This window comes from Nelusetta ayraudi, unplaced genomic scaffold (assembly GCF_046127955.1).
Source record: "Nelusetta ayraudi isolate G7.1 ecotype Tasmania unplaced genomic scaffold, CSIRO-AGI_Nayr_v1 ptg000013l, whole genome shotgun sequence".
Classification (NCBI taxonomy): Eukaryota; Metazoa; Chordata; class Actinopteri; order Tetraodontiformes; family Monacanthidae; genus Nelusetta; species Nelusetta ayraudi.
The window spans coordinates 3,107,519-3,124,540 of NW_027466063.1; the positions used below are offsets into that span (position 1 = coordinate 3,107,519).

At 47.9% G+C, this 17,022-nt stretch overlaps 1 protein-coding gene across 7 annotated transcripts in view; it reads right to left on the bottom strand.

The window, feature by feature from the left end:
- Positions 1 to 631: 631 nt before the first annotated feature.
- LOC142885983 (myosin IXB) overlaps positions 632 to 17,022 on the bottom strand; it is a 46,824-nt gene continuing 30,433 nt past the window's right edge. The window contains exons 12-45 of one of the 7 annotated variants that reach the window (XM_076022845.1): positions 16,825 to 16,959; positions 15,927 to 16,048; positions 15,660 to 15,801; positions 15,385 to 15,580; positions 14,453 to 14,528; positions 13,831 to 13,923; positions 12,417 to 12,530; positions 11,583 to 11,622; positions 11,345 to 11,467; positions 11,173 to 11,253; positions 10,699 to 10,809; positions 10,436 to 10,561; positions 10,182 to 10,331; positions 9,929 to 10,089; positions 8,623 to 9,834; positions 8,380 to 8,455; positions 8,163 to 8,281; positions 7,631 to 7,743; positions 6,689 to 6,870; positions 6,476 to 6,583; positions 6,222 to 6,392; positions 6,103 to 6,144; positions 5,894 to 6,005; positions 5,701 to 5,774; positions 5,145 to 5,337; positions 4,904 to 5,032; positions 4,636 to 4,741; positions 4,384 to 4,515; positions 4,169 to 4,292; positions 3,904 to 3,954; positions 3,226 to 3,341; positions 2,994 to 3,133; positions 2,798 to 2,849; positions 2,268 to 2,406 (exon numbers count right to left, since the gene is read on the bottom strand). In XM_076022845.1, coding sequence (XP_075878960.1) covers positions 2,836 to 2,849; positions 2,994 to 3,133; positions 3,226 to 3,341; positions 3,904 to 3,954; positions 4,169 to 4,292; positions 4,384 to 4,515; positions 4,636 to 4,741; positions 4,904 to 5,032; positions 5,145 to 5,337; positions 5,701 to 5,774; positions 5,894 to 6,005; positions 6,103 to 6,144; positions 6,222 to 6,392; positions 6,476 to 6,583; positions 6,689 to 6,870; positions 7,631 to 7,743; positions 8,163 to 8,281; positions 8,380 to 8,455; positions 8,623 to 9,834; positions 9,929 to 10,089; positions 10,182 to 10,331; positions 10,436 to 10,561; positions 10,699 to 10,809; positions 11,173 to 11,253; positions 11,345 to 11,467; positions 11,583 to 11,622; positions 12,417 to 12,530; positions 13,831 to 13,923; positions 14,453 to 14,528; positions 15,385 to 15,580; positions 15,660 to 15,801; positions 15,927 to 16,048; positions 16,825 to 16,959 — 4,884 coding nt within the window. In that variant the 3' untranslated portion in view covers positions 2,268 to 2,406; positions 2,798 to 2,835. Of the gene's footprint in view, positions 2,407 to 2,797; positions 2,850 to 2,993; positions 3,134 to 3,225; positions 3,342 to 3,903; positions 3,955 to 4,168; positions 4,293 to 4,383; positions 4,516 to 4,635; positions 4,742 to 4,903; positions 5,033 to 5,144; positions 5,338 to 5,700; positions 5,775 to 5,893; positions 6,006 to 6,102; positions 6,145 to 6,221; positions 6,393 to 6,475; positions 6,584 to 6,688; positions 6,871 to 7,630; positions 7,744 to 8,162; positions 8,282 to 8,379; positions 8,456 to 8,622; positions 9,835 to 9,928; positions 10,090 to 10,181; positions 10,332 to 10,435; positions 10,562 to 10,698; positions 10,810 to 11,172; positions 11,254 to 11,344; positions 11,468 to 11,582; positions 11,623 to 12,416; positions 12,531 to 13,830; positions 13,924 to 14,452; positions 14,529 to 15,384; positions 15,581 to 15,659; positions 15,802 to 15,926; positions 16,049 to 16,824; positions 16,960 to 17,022 lie in introns of all 7 variants that reach the window. The other 6 variants (XM_076022840.1, XM_076022842.1, XM_076022843.1 and 3 more) reach the window with 6 other exon arrangements.

The following is a 17,022-nucleotide window of genomic DNA, read 5'->3' on the forward strand; positions in this document are numbered from 1 at the left end:
CGCCCTTTTGGAGATCTTTTGAAAGCAAATATTCAGGCGCGCAATGTGTTTGTCCTATACGGAAACGCATTGCTGCCACCTTAGAAAACAAAAAAAAACAAAACAAAACGGGGCTCAGTATCACGAAATCACGTGATAGTTTCACGTTATTTTTGTGAAAGTTAGCACGTGAAAACGTATTCCTGAGCCCTGTTTTTTCTAGGGTGGCAACAATGCGCATCCGTAGTCTTACTCTTGTCGATGAGGTATTATATGTAATTATATTATAATATTATATATAATATTACGTTATAATATTTTATTATTATTATTATTATTATTATTATTATTATTATTATTATTTAAATAATATTATATTACAGATTTACTAATCAGCATGTTGAACGGGACGCAAAATCATCACCTGCATATATTTCAGTTTAGTTTTTAGTAGCACTTCTACATTTATACCCTTTTTATTTTCTAATTTGTATTCTTAAATTACAGGAAAGTTCGACCCTGTGAATTCTTCCCAAAAAATGGCGATTGCCCAGGTTTTTAATCCATAACACATCAACAATCATGTGACACAGACAAAATATTTGATTGCATTTCATTAAAATAACAAAGAAAAAATCCACACCCGGACACATTACAAGTATGAAGTTCTGTATTGTCATGTTATCACTAATAACCATCACAGCTCATGTCATTCAGTCCCAAACACACGACACATCAGAACACCGTCCTCATTGCTCAGGCAAACCAACAGACATCATTCAACAGCACTCAAGAGACTCAAACATTAGTATCAGAGTTCATACAGGTTCATCCAAAGCTGCGCTTCTGCAGAACACTGCTCGCACTGTTTGCTTTCAATGGCAGGTACGTTTATGGCTTAGCGCAGCCATGTTCATGTTCATGTTCATATAAGGGAGCGATGGAGGACTTGAGGCTTTCGAGTCATTGTGACACGGCTGTCGCATCGTGGGGTTTTGTGTTGCTGTTGTTTTGAAGGAAGAAAAAAAAAGTGGCGTGTGCTGTTCCCATTTCCCTTTGCTCTATCAGGAAACGACTTCCTATCTGGGCTTCGCTGCGCGCTAGGTGAATGGTGGAACGTGGAAAGGCGAGGTTGTCGACTGCAGCCGCTGTCTGGTGTAACGGTGTGCATGAAGGTCCTTGTTTTCAAAACGTCCGGTAGGTTCAGTACAATTAACACAGCAAATCTTTGGGGACACGAGGGGACACTTGTCTCATCCCTCCGCCCCACACTCACACATACAGACCCCCCCCCCCCCCCACTGCTGTCCATAACACAACAAAAGTGGACATTGCTGACTATCTGTACACAAACAAGGCACTAGCTATTGTTTTAATTAGGCGCGTTTTGCTCGATGGAAAACTAACAATTGAAAAAGTGCGGCTGGATTCTGCAATATTTCCTTGAATTAGCAAGAATGCATGACAAAAAAAAATGAAAAAATTTGAAAAACAAAAAAACGCTGCTGGCTGATCGTCTTGAGTCAACATGAAAATCTGCCACTGATCCAAATCAGTTAATCAACAGTCACCACAGTATATATATTAAAATGGTAGAAAAGGTGCTTGGCAACATTGTGTCCAGTAATTTTTTTTTTAGCATCATAGATGACAAAAAATTGGGTTTCCACTAAATATGGCAACTGGCAGAGCCTACATTGTACATCATGAATGTTCTACAGTACATGAAGGATCCACTGTGGATTCTCATCATTCTCGTTTTCAGCATTGTGCGCAGATCCTCTTCCCAACTGTTCATCGCCGCTGCTTGGCTCCGGCTGCGATAAACTCAACCACGCGTTCGGCTTGGCTCCGGTCACACGTCGTCGTCCACGTACGGGATGTCAGGGTCAGAAAAGCGTCTCTGGCACAGCAGGGGTCTCGCGTCGTGGTTCTGGACCTGAGCTGTGGCGGCAGCGGCGGCGGCGGCGGCTACGGACAGGGCGATGGATGTGGAGGACGAGGAAGCGGAGGGAGGGCAGGAGGAAAAATGGAGCAGCAGGTCGCACTCGGTGCCGTCGATGTACAGCGACTGGGTGCTGTCCTTGCGTCGGCCCGGCTGCTCCCTCCTCTTGATGGACTTGATGGACGCCGGATTCCCCGGGGGGCTCCGGGAGGGGCCGTGGCTTTCGCCCTGAGGGCTGATGCCGTGCGGGAGCCTCACCGTGTCTGGTATGATGGGGTTGCGGCGGTGCAACAGGTGCCTCAGGGAGGAGCCGGAGGACGAGGAGTTGAGGGAAGCGTTGCTGGAGATGGAGGAGGTGGAGCTGGCGGGGCTGAGGTTCGGCAGAGAGACGCGTCCACCAGGGACTTTGAACCGCTGGGCCAGGTCTGCTGGTTTGGGTGGGCAAACTGGCTTGTATCTCCTCAGGGGGGTCCCGACTACACCTGGAGGAGACAGAGAAGAGAAGATGAAGAAGAATTAAACGTGCAGCACAACACTTTGTATTATCAAGGGTACTTGATTCAGAAGCGATCCTTTGGGAAGGTCAAGGGGAAGCGGAAGATCATGCAGCTGTGTGGTTCACCGGTGATGCACGATTAGACCCACATTCTCATTTTCGACATCTGTGCAAAATTTTTGGGGTGAATTTTCATTTGGATACCATTCGAGCATGCTTCTGTGACAACACATGCACGTGCGTGGATGAGGTTAGGACGAACGCGTTGCGCGCTCAGACACACACACACACACACACACACACACACACACACACACACACACACACACACACACACACAAACAAAAAGAAAAAACACGGGTTGCTGTTCCTCCAACCTGCTTTGTTAAAGAGCAGACGTCACCGCCCGTCACCATCACTGGTCCAGACCTGTGCCACAAAAGACAGGAAGGGCCCGACCCGCCGGCCCCCGTGGTCTTGTCAGAAACCCACAGGTGAGTGAGGGAAGAGAAGGAGAGGAGAGGAGAGGAGAGGTCGGGGAGGGGACACACACACACACACGCCAGCACTCACCGTCTGGCTCCGAGCCGTGGACCGACGAGCGCTGCAGCTCATCCAGGAGACTCTCAGAGCTCTGCGAGGCCTCAGAGTCCAAGTTCTCCTGGTCGGAACCGGGCTGCTCCATCTCCGGGAGTCGGCACGCCAGGTCCTCTCTGCGGAGAAGAAGCAGACAGCAGGGACTTGGTAAAAAGGATGCTTCACAGTAATGAGTCGAGAATATTATTGCAAGGCAGAAGATCCTCACTTCTCCTGTTTGATGGACTTGATTCGTTCCATCAGGTTCTTCTCAGCCTCTGCGTCCGAGTCCAGAGGCTCCTCCTCGGGGACCACGCAGAGTTCAGAACTCGTTTTCTCGTGCACCTGAGACAGATCACGCACAGATTTAACTCAACCAACTTGAGAATGTGCTCAATGCTACTGTTCTAAAGGTTTTGTTATTCAACTAACCAACCAACCAACCAACCAGCCGTAGGTTTTGTTAGTGAAGAAAGGAGGATGGCGATTCGTGCACCTTTTTTCGTACATTCCGTGAAACAGAATTAATTTGCAACAGGCACCACAGTCCAGGAAAACTCAGCGGCAAACACATCCACGTTAACAAGACTTTCAGACTTTTACGAGCTGACGGGAGGGAGGACGCTCCCAGAGAATTCGTCAAAGTACAGATTTGATTTCATACCACCGTCTTTCAGCAAGACAACATTTCATGACACCAACCCGAAACTATCTTGCCTCAAAGGAGAACAAGAATGACCGCAAACATGCAAACTGTAACCAGTTAGTAAAGAAAGATGAAAGAAAGATAAAACAAAAAAAGGGCTTCTACATGAAACATGCCGTGCACAGGGGGCTGCAACAAGGCACCCGACTACTCACTACCAAGACTAGATCTACTGTACTGGGAGGGCGCAGTGATACATACCACCACTCCTTTGTAAGGAGCTGAGAACCTGAGAGGTAAATGCCAGAAGTGCTAAAGAGAGACAAGGAACATCGGCCACGTTACCATCTAGGAACAACAACAGTGCAACGCCATGGACTTCATTCATGATGACGGAGACTTCATCGACAAGATGGTCACTTTTCACTTTTGTCAGGTCACACGGCCGAGGGACAATGTTATAAAAAAATAAAATAAAATAAAAATCATCTGCACAGGGGTTCGTGTTGGGGGTCCAGCGCCTCACCGTGTTCTGTCTCTTCAGCTTGAGCTGGTTGACGGCCAGAGCTTCGGCGTACTCCAGCTGCTCGATCTCCTCCATCTTCTCGTTGTAGAGTCTGATCTGCTCGTTGATGACCATCTCCACACACCTACAGGAGGGCCAAGGGTTGTTATTGCCACATTGTTTTAACCAACGGAAAACGAACGTCCGACGTGGCTGTGTTGCCTCCATTGTCTTACGAGGTTGTCTTGGCGACGTCCCTCATGCTGAGCAGGGGGTCGGCGCTGTCCGGACAGCGGAGGATGCACGGGGCGAAAACGATGGCCAGTGAGTTGGGAGACATGCGGTTGTGGGCCTCGTCTTTACACACCCTGGAAAAGTTCACTGGATGTGAGTGTGATTTTTCCCCCCCCCCGACCTGTGGTATTAGTAGTACGCATTGCAACTCGACTGCAATGAGTTGATGGAGCTGCCACTAAAGAGGGGCCGACCTGACGAGGTGGAAGATGAGTCTCTCTAACGTGTTGAAGTTTGCCGGCGGAAGCTCCTCAAGCACTTTGTAGATGGTTTGAAGCTGCTCCTGCTTCTCCGGAAGGTCTGTTGAAAATACATCACAACTGATCAATATCTGTGAATCAATGTTTAGATTTTGAATGTTCAGAAGTGCCATCACTGTTTTTTCATTAAATGAAAATGCATAAACCTGCACGCATGAAACTGAAAAAAATACTGCCTCCTTGTGGGAAAAGCACTTCTCACCGATTGCATGCAGGAAGTCGTTGTAATGCATGAATGTCATGAGTGGATCAGGCAGTTCTCTCAGCCACTGTTTGACCAGGCCTGTCACCGTGTGGATGGGATAATCTTCCAGGCACACCAGGTGGGGGTCTGAAGACATGGCAGGTGGGAGGGGAAATCGTGATTTAATTAAGAAATTCTTCACTTTGAACAGCAACATTTCCCAGTTGATGTGTTGGAGGTGTTGCTGAAAGGGTCGGACCGGTCTCTAGTCTCTGGTGGAGCTCTTTCATGCGGTTGGCGGAGCCAGACTTGCGGTAGATGCCCTCGGTGTACAGGCCGTGCATCTCCACGTGCTCCAACATCATCTCCAACACCATGGGCACGGGGTTCTTATCGCTGACCAGACGACACACTCTCACCCCAAAGTGCTGACCGCCGGAATCGTCCTCACTCTGGATTCAGAGAGGCAGATTAGTGAGTCAGTGAGTGAGTCAGTCAGTCAGCAGTTAAAGGGGCAGAAGTCAGGTTTTCACCTCTCACTCAGCTGCTGTTTGAATTCTAAAATCAATTTTGTCTTTTCTGAAACAGAGATGTTATTTGCTGCTGGCTCGAAACAATTTGAATGCACGCATTCAGGCAAACTTTACAAGTTTCTCCAGTTAGTTTAACTGAGGGGCTTGAAGTTTAGTGCTGACTTTGGCTCTAAATAGGTCATCATTCCATACAACACTGCATGAAACATCCCTAATATGTCATTAGGGACCTTCATGCCAAGCAAAGTAGGTAAGTATCTAAAAATAAAAACAAAAACCTACTTTCTTGGAACAGAAGGTGGAGCAGTCGGTGACTATTTTGCAAAGGCACTTCTTGTGGCAAACCATTTTACAATCTGTGGAGCAAAATATATAAATGTATTAAAATAAAGTGCAGAGTAAGAAATATTTCTGCTATCTAAGCACAAAAACCAAAAGATGATAGAACTGAAGAACTGAAAGCTTTGATACTTACAGCTGCACATGTAGGCCTTCTCCATGCCCCAGATGTAAGAACTACACTGGTCACATGACTGCATGATGTTGACCTGGTAGTTGATGAAACTGTGATCCAGGGGGCTCTCAATCTAACGGGAGAATTTTTCGATTAGACAATTCAATATAAGTGAAAAACAGAAAGAAAATGCAGTCGGAGGGAGACAACTTTCCATGTTGGGGACTTACACTTTTATCTTTTGACCTCCTCTTCTTTCTTGCTTTAGCAGGCTGAAAAACAGACATCACATGAGCTTCAACTTGTTCTGATCCTGCGACACAAAGAGGAACCAAGACCAAAGTCTCACCTTGGCAGGCTCAGCCTCCTCCTTCTTCATCTCTCCTCGGATGAAGCCATCCAGCACCGACTGGAAGAGGTTGACCACCAGCTGCACTTCGTCTTTCTGCTTGTCGCCCGCCAGGTGGATCACCTTATTCTGGTAACCCGTCATCAGGCCATGGTAGCCAATTGTGGGTTTCTAGAGAGGACAGGAGAAAGACGAGAGATCAGCGGGGGTGACGGTGACGAGCTTGTATGTGCTGCGCGAATGCAGACGCTCACCGGCAGCGAGTACATGGCCTTGATGGTCTCCCTGAACTGCATGGTGGCTGTGACGAAGATGGCTTCAGTGGCTGAGAGCTGCTTCCCCCTGGAGCGGAAATCGTTCACCTGTTTGGGCGCCACAGAAACAAAGAGTCATCGCGGGATCGCCGCAGTGCAACAAGTCACGACGGCGGCCGTCGGAGGCTCGTCACTTTTAGCAAAATAAATCACCTGGTTGCCCAGGAACTCGTCCAGGTGTCGCAGCTCGTTGGCATTGGTGATTTCCCGATCCAGCGAGGCGTTCCACTGCTTCGACACCCGCGTGGCACGGCTGATCTTGATGGTGCGGTTACGGCCAACGCCTTTGCCAGCGCGCTCCGCCTGAGGCTGCGAGGGAGGCCGGGAGGCGGGAGCTGGAAGACAGGCAGCATTTTGAACAGATGAGAAGGTGCCAGTTGGCAAAATAACACTCAGTAAAAAGTAGGAATGCACAATACTGGGGTTGAGTACTCGGGAAATATGTGCCGATACCACGACGCTGATACCAGTTGTGTATGCGTGTATAGGAAATTTTGTTAAATTTGAATTTGTACTGCAATGAAACCTGTTCTTGAAAAACATGCTGAGGAATGTTGTTCAGATAACATCTGTGGAAAACTAAATCCAAGTAATTCTATAACGTGTGCCTTATTAAATATTCAGTGTCAGCACCGGTGAGTACCAAAATGCAAGGACTCGAACTCTACTTGTTCTGCAAAAAAGTGGTATCAGTGCATCCCTATTAAAAAGTAATGCAAAAGAAACGGACGGATTGGCAGTTCCTCTGTGTAACATGCAGAGGTACCACAGGGGGGTGAAAAAACATGAGTTAGGCTGTTAACACCGGGTGTGATCCTGCACGGGTCCTTATTTTCTTTGAAAGCAAACAGTGGGATTTGTTCAGGCCGATAATATATGTGTGTTTTCTTTGCGTGGCTCCCTTCCTGAGGGTCTGGCGGAGGAGAACCGCAGCTGCCCAGCAGGTGGAGCACAGTTTCTCCACCGCCGATAAAACACAACTGACCTCAATATCACAGTCCTCACATGCAAACAAAAATCCTACAGAGGTTTTCCCCCCGCAGTAAAATCCCCCCCTCCGGTGCGTTTGAAAGGCAGTGGTTTGGTGTTATTTACCTTCCCCGCCGGGCGGCTTATCATTCAGAATCTGAGCCAGCGTGAGCTCTCCGTTGTCTGGAGTCTGGGCCTCCTTGCGCTTCTTCAGGATTTTGCTGAAGAAACCACCGGACCTGCTCGACACACAAGAAAAAAGTGGAAAATGTAGAAAATAACATTGCGTTGTGCTACATTTGAAAAAGAAAAAAAATATTTACCAGGGTATTTTTTTTTATACAAGTTTCTGTACTTTTACTTAAGTACAGAATGTGAATACGTTTCCCACTTCTTCTTGTTGGTGGGGAGTTAGTATCGTCTAGCAGCTTGATTTTAACCTGATTGAGTTTAACCTGCTCAGGTGTTACCTCATTCCTTTTGTAGCAGCAAAAGGTGCAACACCACACAGTCACACTTTGCCGGAGAACGGCATGACGGCGCAAGACGATGCAACGATGATTGACTGCGAGCAGTTACCTCATTTCCAAACCCGTACTTTCCCCCCCGCCGAGCAGCAAGCCGCTCATTTCAGTTGACCTCAAGTTCATTGCAGTACCTGTCGGGCGTGGACGGGATGGACTGCGCCGAGTCCTGGTGTCCTGAGCTGTCCTGGTGCTTCCTTCGGAAGGAGCTTCCCTTTGAGCCGTCCACGTAGCTGTCGCTGAGTGAGAGCATCTGGGGAGAAGAAATGCAGGTCATGCACGTGTACAGCCAGGACAAAAGAAAAACCCAATAAATGCACCTTTTCCAGACGAAGGTGAAACTTAAAATACCTCTTTGGCTGAAATGGCACTGGCCCCTTCGGAACTCGGAGACAAACTGTCAATGGATGAGGAGGTCGTTTCGCTCCTATGGAGAATAAAGGGATTCGTCGAGTAAGCAAGTGACACAGTATCACTGTTATGTGTGCCAATATCAGCAGCAGCAGCAACAACAACAATAAATAAGATAACGATAAAAACCTATATGTAATTAAAGTGTTTATTCTACAGAATAGAATATTAGAGGATACGTACAGTGTTGGTTTTTTCCTCCTCTCCTCCCTGCCTTGTGGCACCAGTGGCTGAGGAGGGCTGGTGATCTCTGGCATCTCCCCGTCACTCCGCCTCGCCCGCCACTTCTCGGGCTTCTCCTTGATGGCCCCGGGGCGGCGCTGCAGGTTGACGGCGCCGCCGGCCTCCACCGTGCCGTTCCTCTCGGCCGGCGGCTCGGCTGGCTGCAGCGCCAGCGTGGACGGGCGGACGGGGCGGTCGGAGGGCGGCGACGTCTTGGCCTCCTTCTTGGAGCCCTTGTCCTCCTTCATCTTCCAGGCCACGAAGGTGTACTGGTCCAGCTCCTTGCTGTCAGCTCGCTCCTTCAGCCGGGAGGCCTCTGGGCTTTTGCCCTTGGGCGAGGGGTCTTCATCCTTGCCGGCTGCCGGGATGGAGGAGGAGGAGGCCCGTTCGGTCTCCCTCTGGTTGTGCTCTAGTCCTCGTCGTCTCCTCTGCTCCCTCTTCTCCTGGCTTCTGGACAACGGGCCTCTGTTCACAGCAGGGCTACGTGTTTTCTTCTGGTCAACCTTGGAGGACGCCATGGTGCTTTCGGCTGGGACGGCAGATCCGTCGCCCGAAGATGGAGGTGCGTTGGCTCCGTCAGAAGCAGGTTTGGAATCGGACTCTCCTAGTGTTTGTTTCTCCGCATCGTCGTCGTCTTCGTCTTCCTCCTTCTTGTCCAGCTGGGGTCCAGCCTCAGCTGAGGTACCGTTGATCTCCAAGTCCAACTCCTCGTCCTCCCGCTCTTCATCCTTGGCCTGCTCCTCCTTGGCTGTTGCCCCTGGGTCTCCTCCCTCCTCCTCCTCCTCCTCCTCCTCTTCCTCCTGGTCTTCCTCCTCGTCTTCCTCCTCAGCCTCCTGGACAGAGAGGTTGTCGTCCAGCATCTCTTCAGTCACCAGCTCGATGTCAGGATTCTCTCTGGTTTGAGGTTCCCTCGACTCTTGTTTCTGCTCTGATTCCAGCTCTTTTCGGGCTGCCTCTTCCTCCTCCTCCGCTTTCCTCCTGGCCTCCTCTTCCTCCTTCACAGCTTTCCTCCTTGCCTCCTCTTCTTCCAGTCTTCTCCACTCCTCTTCCTCAGCTCGTCTTAACGCCTCCTCTTCTTCTTCTCTCCTCTTTCTTTCCTCTTCCTCGGCCCGCTTCCGAGCTTCTTTTTCCTCTTCCTCCTTCTTCTGTTTCTCCTCACGCAAAGAATGGCACCTGTAATGCACAAATCATCAGTGTGGGGGTCTTTACTTTCTATTTCTGGCACTCTGATTTGTTCTTGAGCTCCCTGCTGTCCCTCTGTAGTTACCTCCTGCGTGCAGAGTGTCCCCTGACCAGGGCTTGAATCTTGGTAGCACCCTGTTTTTTGCGCTGGTCCTCTGTTCTCTGTCTGTGGCCCCTCCAAACAGCCTGAATCAGAGTGGCAGCCCGTCGCCTCTGCTCGTCCCGGCAGTACCTGCGCCATGAACGCTATAGGAGGAAAATGGAACAGGTGATATTAGTTTGGCACTCAACTTCTATTCAAAGCCCTGACAGGAGCAGAGTTTGGCGACTGTCCTCACCTGAATGAGTATAGCTGCCCGTCTCATGTCGAGAAACTCCTTCCTCTGCAGCTGAGCCTTAAACCACTGCTGCAGAAAGATGATCTTGCGCATGACATCCTTGTGCAACGTGTCCTGCAGCTGCTGTCGCTCAGGCTCCTTCAAGAACACCTGAGCCGAGAGGAGGCACACAAACACAAACAGTTTTACCAAACATCTTTTAAGCACGAAACGAGGAAATCATCAAACTTACGGATATGAAATTATCAGTGTACCTTGGTTTTGCCTATCTGGTATGTGGTGGGGTCCAAGCCCATCTTCTTCCCCAGCAGCGCTGAGATGTCTTCTTTGAAGGAAGTGGTGTCTTTTGGAAGTAAAACCCTGAACTGATTTACAAAGTCCTGCAAACAGGAAAAGCAATACAAAAAAAAAAGAAGAAGAAATGAGCGTCATTCCAGGGATGGCATAAAGTACAAGAGCTGATTGCTCGCAATCTAATTCCCAATATTACAGTAGGATTAAAGCAACGTTACAGTACCTGGAATGTGTACTTGGCTCCGTAGCCTGACCTCCTGATGCGAACGGTTTCCAGCATTCCTGTGTATCGCAGCTGCTGAATCACCAAGGCCTCGTCCAGATACATCTCCTTCTGCTCAAGGGGAAAGAAGAAAACACATGATAGCAAACTCTGAATGTAAGATGGACACCCACAAGTCCTAAAACCTAAAATGCAGTTTTTAGCAGAATAATTCAGAATCACACAAACTAGATTTGAAGATATGTGCATGTGCAATGAACACGTCTTCCCTGTAATGTAATTCAAGTTATAATATAATATAATATAATATAATATAATATAATATAATATAATATATAATATAATATATAATATAATATATAATATAATATATAACCGTGCTGCATCCGTTAACACTTCTTAATAAAAAATTCCAAATTCCAAATCTTGAAAGACAGATAATAAAGTGCAACTACAAATTACCGACCACTGTACCTTTTCTGCATTTGAGCGGATACAGCGAATGAAGAAAGGCTCCGCTCTATTCAGGGTCTCCAACAGTTTTGTCAGGGAAGTCTGCAGGAAACACGGCAAGCGGTTGCATCAGTATTCAGTGGCCACTGACGAGTGTGAACGACGAGCCGAATTTACAAGTTAAGTTAGCTACCTGAAACTGAGCGCTGATGCTGGGAGGCTTCTTCTTCTTGTGCAGGTGCAGCAAGGACTTGGTGGTGCGGTCGTGCAGCGTCATGCTCACGATGAATTTTAGAGAGCGGGAATCCAGCAAATTCTGTGAGACAGACAAAAAGTGGTTCATACTTGCACTCCTTGACATGAAATTAGTTTTTACCACGACAGCTCTGGTATTTATTCTCTCCATCCTTGGGCTCTTTAGTGGGGTTTACCTTTGGGATGACCTGCCGCTGTTTGGCGCCTTTCTGCTTCCTGCAGGAGAGAAAGACATGAGGTGTGAGTGAGCTGGACTGAGGCGTGCAAGGGGGGGCAGTGGCAGGAAGACGGAAGATGGATGTGGATGAGAGGAGTGAAGTCAGGTTAGTATGTAGTCGAGTGACTTCCTCATGCGCTGTCAGTCAGCGGTGAACTCAAGCGTTGTGACCTGCAGGATGGGAGGGGTGACGACAGGCAGAGACGGGGGATGAATAGGAATGAATGAGGTGATAGCCAGGAAGAGGAGGAGGAGGAGATGGGTGTTTTCTGCAGAAGATGGAGTTTAACTACTAACCACGAGCCCAGCAGAGACCCAAATTACATGCTAACGTTCCGCAACACGACATCAAGTGCACTTCATAAATCTCTGGCTTCTCCAACTGCTGTAAATTCTGACATGCTGCACAGCTCCCGGGGCAGATTTTTATTTTTTTGCATGATGCTCTAAGCGGCGTTGCATGCCAGCGCAATCTACCGTCGACATTCATGCTGCAGTTATTTGATGCCGTTTCAGCATTAGCCCTCCAGAAATGGAGACAGTATCTACACAATGTCGTGTCTGCTGATAAGAGTGGAATTCCATTTTTTTGATCATCAGCAACAATGTGACCCTGCGGGGCGGCTTAAAATATCAGACGCTGATCAAAGTTTTTTTTTATAGGTGAGCTAGCTGAGAACAGCTAATACGACGACTGGGTGAAACATTCCCATGGGAGCGAGCTCAGCCCGCGATAAGCAACCAGGACGGATCTGGAGCCGCCAGCGGCGGCCGTGTCTGTCCGCACACTCACTGGAGAACGTGCCGCGGGAAGCGGAGGCGACCCCAGGTCTGCAGCAGCTTGCGTGGGTCTTCACCATCCAGCTGCAAGTTCTTAATGGAGCTGATGATCTCCGCGTGCATATCTCTGAGCACGCCGCGCGGCGGTGGAGAAAGGGGGGCGGTGGGGAGGAGGAGCAGGAGGAGGAGGGATTTCGGGTGAGGACACACACACAAAGGGAGGAAGGAAAGGACAAAAAAACCCAAAAAAAACACAAAAGCTGGGCGTGATTGAGTGTCACTGTTGCCTCCACCTTAGGAGAACACACAACGCCACCGTTAACGGCGGGCGGACGAGGAGTCGCGCTGCAGGATGGCTGCGGGTCTGATGTCTGATCTTTTTTTTTTGTTTACGTATATGAAAACCAAAAGAAGCATTAGACCACCCAACCATGCTGCCGTACACCCTTTATCAACAATTATACACATGCATACACACATTCACACACACAAAGGTTGACTGGAGTGTATAGAGTTGGTGGTGGGGGGGGGGGGCCTGCTTTCACACCCGTTTCCCTGCTACTGTGCTAGTTGACATGCAGAGCTGAGCTGATGTTGACCGTCGCTGGACGTCTGTTTCCATGCGGTTACGGGTGAGGCTGGCGTGAACGCGATCCTGTCCTTCATCGGGACTGCGGGACTGGTGTTACACTGGACGTTGGGACCGGTGGTGTTAATTGTGGGGAGGTTTCTGCGTCCCACAGAGAGTCCATGCAATGCTTCTCTCTGTACTTACCGGTGCAAGAGGTCGGGGCAGAGAAGGAACGGGGCGAAAGTATGTCAATGAGTCACACTGAATCTGACCTCCGCCTCGCAAAAAAACTTCCCAGTGATTTTAATTGTCTGAGAGCAGCGGACTCAGGTCGGTAGGTCATGATTCAGAAGACCCAGCAATGCAAGAGCATTATTGGAGGTTTGCTTTCATTCTGAGAATGCTCTCCTGACTCTGGTCGTCTGTCTATCTGTCCAGGGCTTTCGGGATGTGAGTGAACACAAGCAGCTCCACAGTTGACGCAAGTAATCTGGGCGGCTAATCAGAGTAGGCCAGTACAAACACCTTCCTGTGCTCTTTGAGCAAGAATAATAAAGGTGTGGAAGGGAAAATTAGACATTTATACAGGAACGGAAAGCGATGATGGTTTTCAGTAAAACTAAAGGGGGAACCCAAAGCAAAGGGCAACAATGTCACACTGAACTTCCTCCAATACTTTCATACCATAAAAAGAAAAGAAAAACAGGCGGAACCTTCATTTTTTTTTTTTTTTTTTGCATGAGAGCAGACTCAGAAAATAAAGCAAACCATATTAGCCCAAACACAATTCCTTCCTGCTTGACCTCCATTGTTTTTACGTTTTTTTTTCATTATCCGGTCCAATTGTCTCACTTACTTCTTACTCTCAAAGCTAGCAAAGATGTCTTCGAAGGCCTCTAGAGGGCGTTCCTCTGAGTGATCAAAGTAGAAATCGAGCATAGACGCTCGTCTGTTGAGGGGAGAGGAGAGAACCGCACAGCGGAGTCACCAAAAGGGTGGAGAGGAAAACAGTCCTTGAGGTGAGGTGAGGTGAGGCGAAGGTGGATTCATCCACCCTCGGTCAGTCTGCGTGTACGTTTTCACTTCTGACGTCTCGGACTAATTTGGTCATCAGCGTCTGGCTTTCAATGTCTTTTCTCGTCCAAATGACACTTTTCACAACTCGCTGGCGCGACCCCGAGCAGGAAATATGGTGTGTAAAGAACAGGAAGTAGAAATGATTCTGTTTAATTATATATATGTATCCTGTCTAAAACAGCAAGACTGTGTTTCATCTACACAAAGTTAAAAATAAATAAATAAATAAAAAAGACAAATAAAAGGAAATAAAGGCCCAAAGGTTCCACATTCACAGGACTTTATATTTGACCATTTCCTCCTAAGAGAACAGACGGGACAGACGGAAAACCAGAGCAACTGAACAATGACGAGATAAGAAACATTCTGTAGTTCCAGACAAAATAAGGCCCACTACTTACTTGTATATTCTGTCTACAGAAAGATTGGATGTCTTCAGGTCTCCTAAAGGGGTTCTGGTGTTTGGACGTATGACACCTGAAACAAAAAAAATCATATGCATACAACATCATCAATGTGTATTTACTAGACAGCTAAGCAGAAGGTTGATTAGAGTCACATGACTGCAGAACTTCTGGTTGTTTTGGTTTTTGCCTCAACTTCATTTAATCTCGTTAATCCACATAAAAAGGCTCCGACGTCAGCAGACCATGTCTGAAAGTATAAAAATAGTCCGGGGGATTGCGGATTTCATGGAAAATGCAAAATCCCCTTAAGCCTCACGTTTCTCTATATTCCTCCTTGTGTGTTGACCTGAAAGACTAATGACAGAGTGGAGAGCTGGCGCTCACTCGGAAGGAGCAGCACAAGTTGAACCCAGACATGATGCTGCAGGATTCTTTGAAAGGCCACTATAGTTTTTCAAATTATTATTATCACACCCCACCTTGACAACACTAACATCCTCTAAGGCACAACCTCTGGAACTCAACTCCCAACTCACATCCGCCAATGCATTGACCTCCCATCTTTCAAATCGTTACTGAAAACACATCTATTCCATTCTGCTTTTGATGTTTACCCTCTGTTTTAATATTACTCACCTATTCATTTATTTATCTTGACTTATTTTGACTGCTATTGACCCCCCCCCCCCTTGGTTTTGTTATATTTCACAGTAGATTGCATTTAATATGTTTGTTTATATATTTTAAGTATTTTCAATGTAAATTTTATTCAGAGATGTTTTAAACCTTTGCTGTAAAGTGTCTTTGAGAACTTTGAACATAAATAAAATGTATTATGATTAATATTATAAGCAGCAGTAGTAATAAAACCAAACAACTTCAATGAAAACCTTTCAAAGGTTAACACCGAGCTGCTGGTTGTGTACCTGAGGTTTTGGCCGCCCTGGAGCGGCCGGCCTCGTTGAAAGCAGCGAGGCCTCTGATGGTGGCTCGCAGGATGCCCCAGCGGAACATGGCGACGGGGTCCATGCCGATGAGCTGCCGCACGCAGGCTCGATCGCTGCTCCTCAGCAAGGCCACGATGTCCGGACGCATGTGGTCCGTGTTCTTCTCACGGAAATCCTGGCGAGGTTCAATAACAGGCATTAAAAACTACCGATATCCAAGCATTTTTTTTTAATTCTTTGATCACCATCCTAACCTTGACGTGGTATTTGACTTTCCCAGCAAAGTGTTTGATGACGAAGGCGGGCTCCATGACCGGAGTGGGGACAAAGTATTTGTTTCCCTGGTGCTGCTGCTTAAATTTAGCGAGTAATGTCCCATCTGTGGCGTGTGGAAAGCTGAGGTGATGACACGGAGGAACAGTCATGGTAAATTAAATAGGAAAGATGTGTTGGCATCTTTGCACAGGTCCAAACAAATCAGCCTTGAGTGAATCAAACCAAGTGAAACAGCCCGTTCTTACTTGCTCTCCTCATCCAGCAAGTAGAGCAGGCCAGTGGGCTTCTTGCTGATGAGGTGGATGCAGCCAACATTGTCTGTGTAGTCGATGTTGTGCCAGGTGATTCCCTCCGCTTGGTACTCCTCCTGCACACAGCAACCGCAAATGATTTTTGCAAATAATCATGCTTGTGCATGGTTTTATTTCCCTCCCCCGCTCCTCTCCGCCAGTAAATCTCGACACGAGCTTCTTTGCTGAATCGCCAGGGTTGAGCTCAGAGGGCCGGGACAAACTAGCGTCAACGAGTGTGCAATTTTCTCCTCCTAGAATTGAGGAAATGGTCGGATGAGTCACCGTTTAAGCAGTCATTACTATAAACACAGAGCGGAGAGGCTCGTTCGAAGCTGGATGGGCGCAAACGCTTTGATGGTGCGCTGCTCAGTGCGTCAGAGGGGCGAAGAGGAAGGTTTCTTCGGCTGTGATCTGTGCGGTTCCTACCACCCCCCCACCCCACCCGTCAGTAACAAAGTGTAGCTATCGTGATGGGAAATGCAGTTATAAAGTCAAGATTTTGCTCTGTGGGACAGCTACACACAGCGCAGAGCAGCATGTTTTAACACCTTTAACATGAGTTGTGGAAACCGTTTTCCAGTCCATCTGGAGCCGCATTTCTCAACTGGTGGATTGCGACCCAAAGATTTGCTGTTTTGATTGGGTCACGGCTTTATGTACATTTTTCTCCTCTTTTAGATTTTTTTTTATTTTACCACTGTTCTAGAAACTGGCATGCAGCTCCGCCATAGAAACCAATGCATTCAGGAGGAAAAGACTTGCTGTCCACTGCAGTGACACCCCTATGGACCAGGGGGCTAAAATCCAATCCGAACTTTGACACCAAGGGGGGAATGTTCGTGGCGCTCACCTGTTCCAGATTGAAGATGTGGTGGTTGAAGTAATACTGCAGCTGCTCATTTGCATAGTTGATGCAGAACTGCTCGAAGCTGTTCGTCTCAAAGTCCTCAAAGCCAAAAATGTCCAGGACTCCGATGGACAAACACTGGAAAAACAAGATCAGGTATGTGATGAAACCTGCTTCTCATATATGCTGTCGTGCATCGCT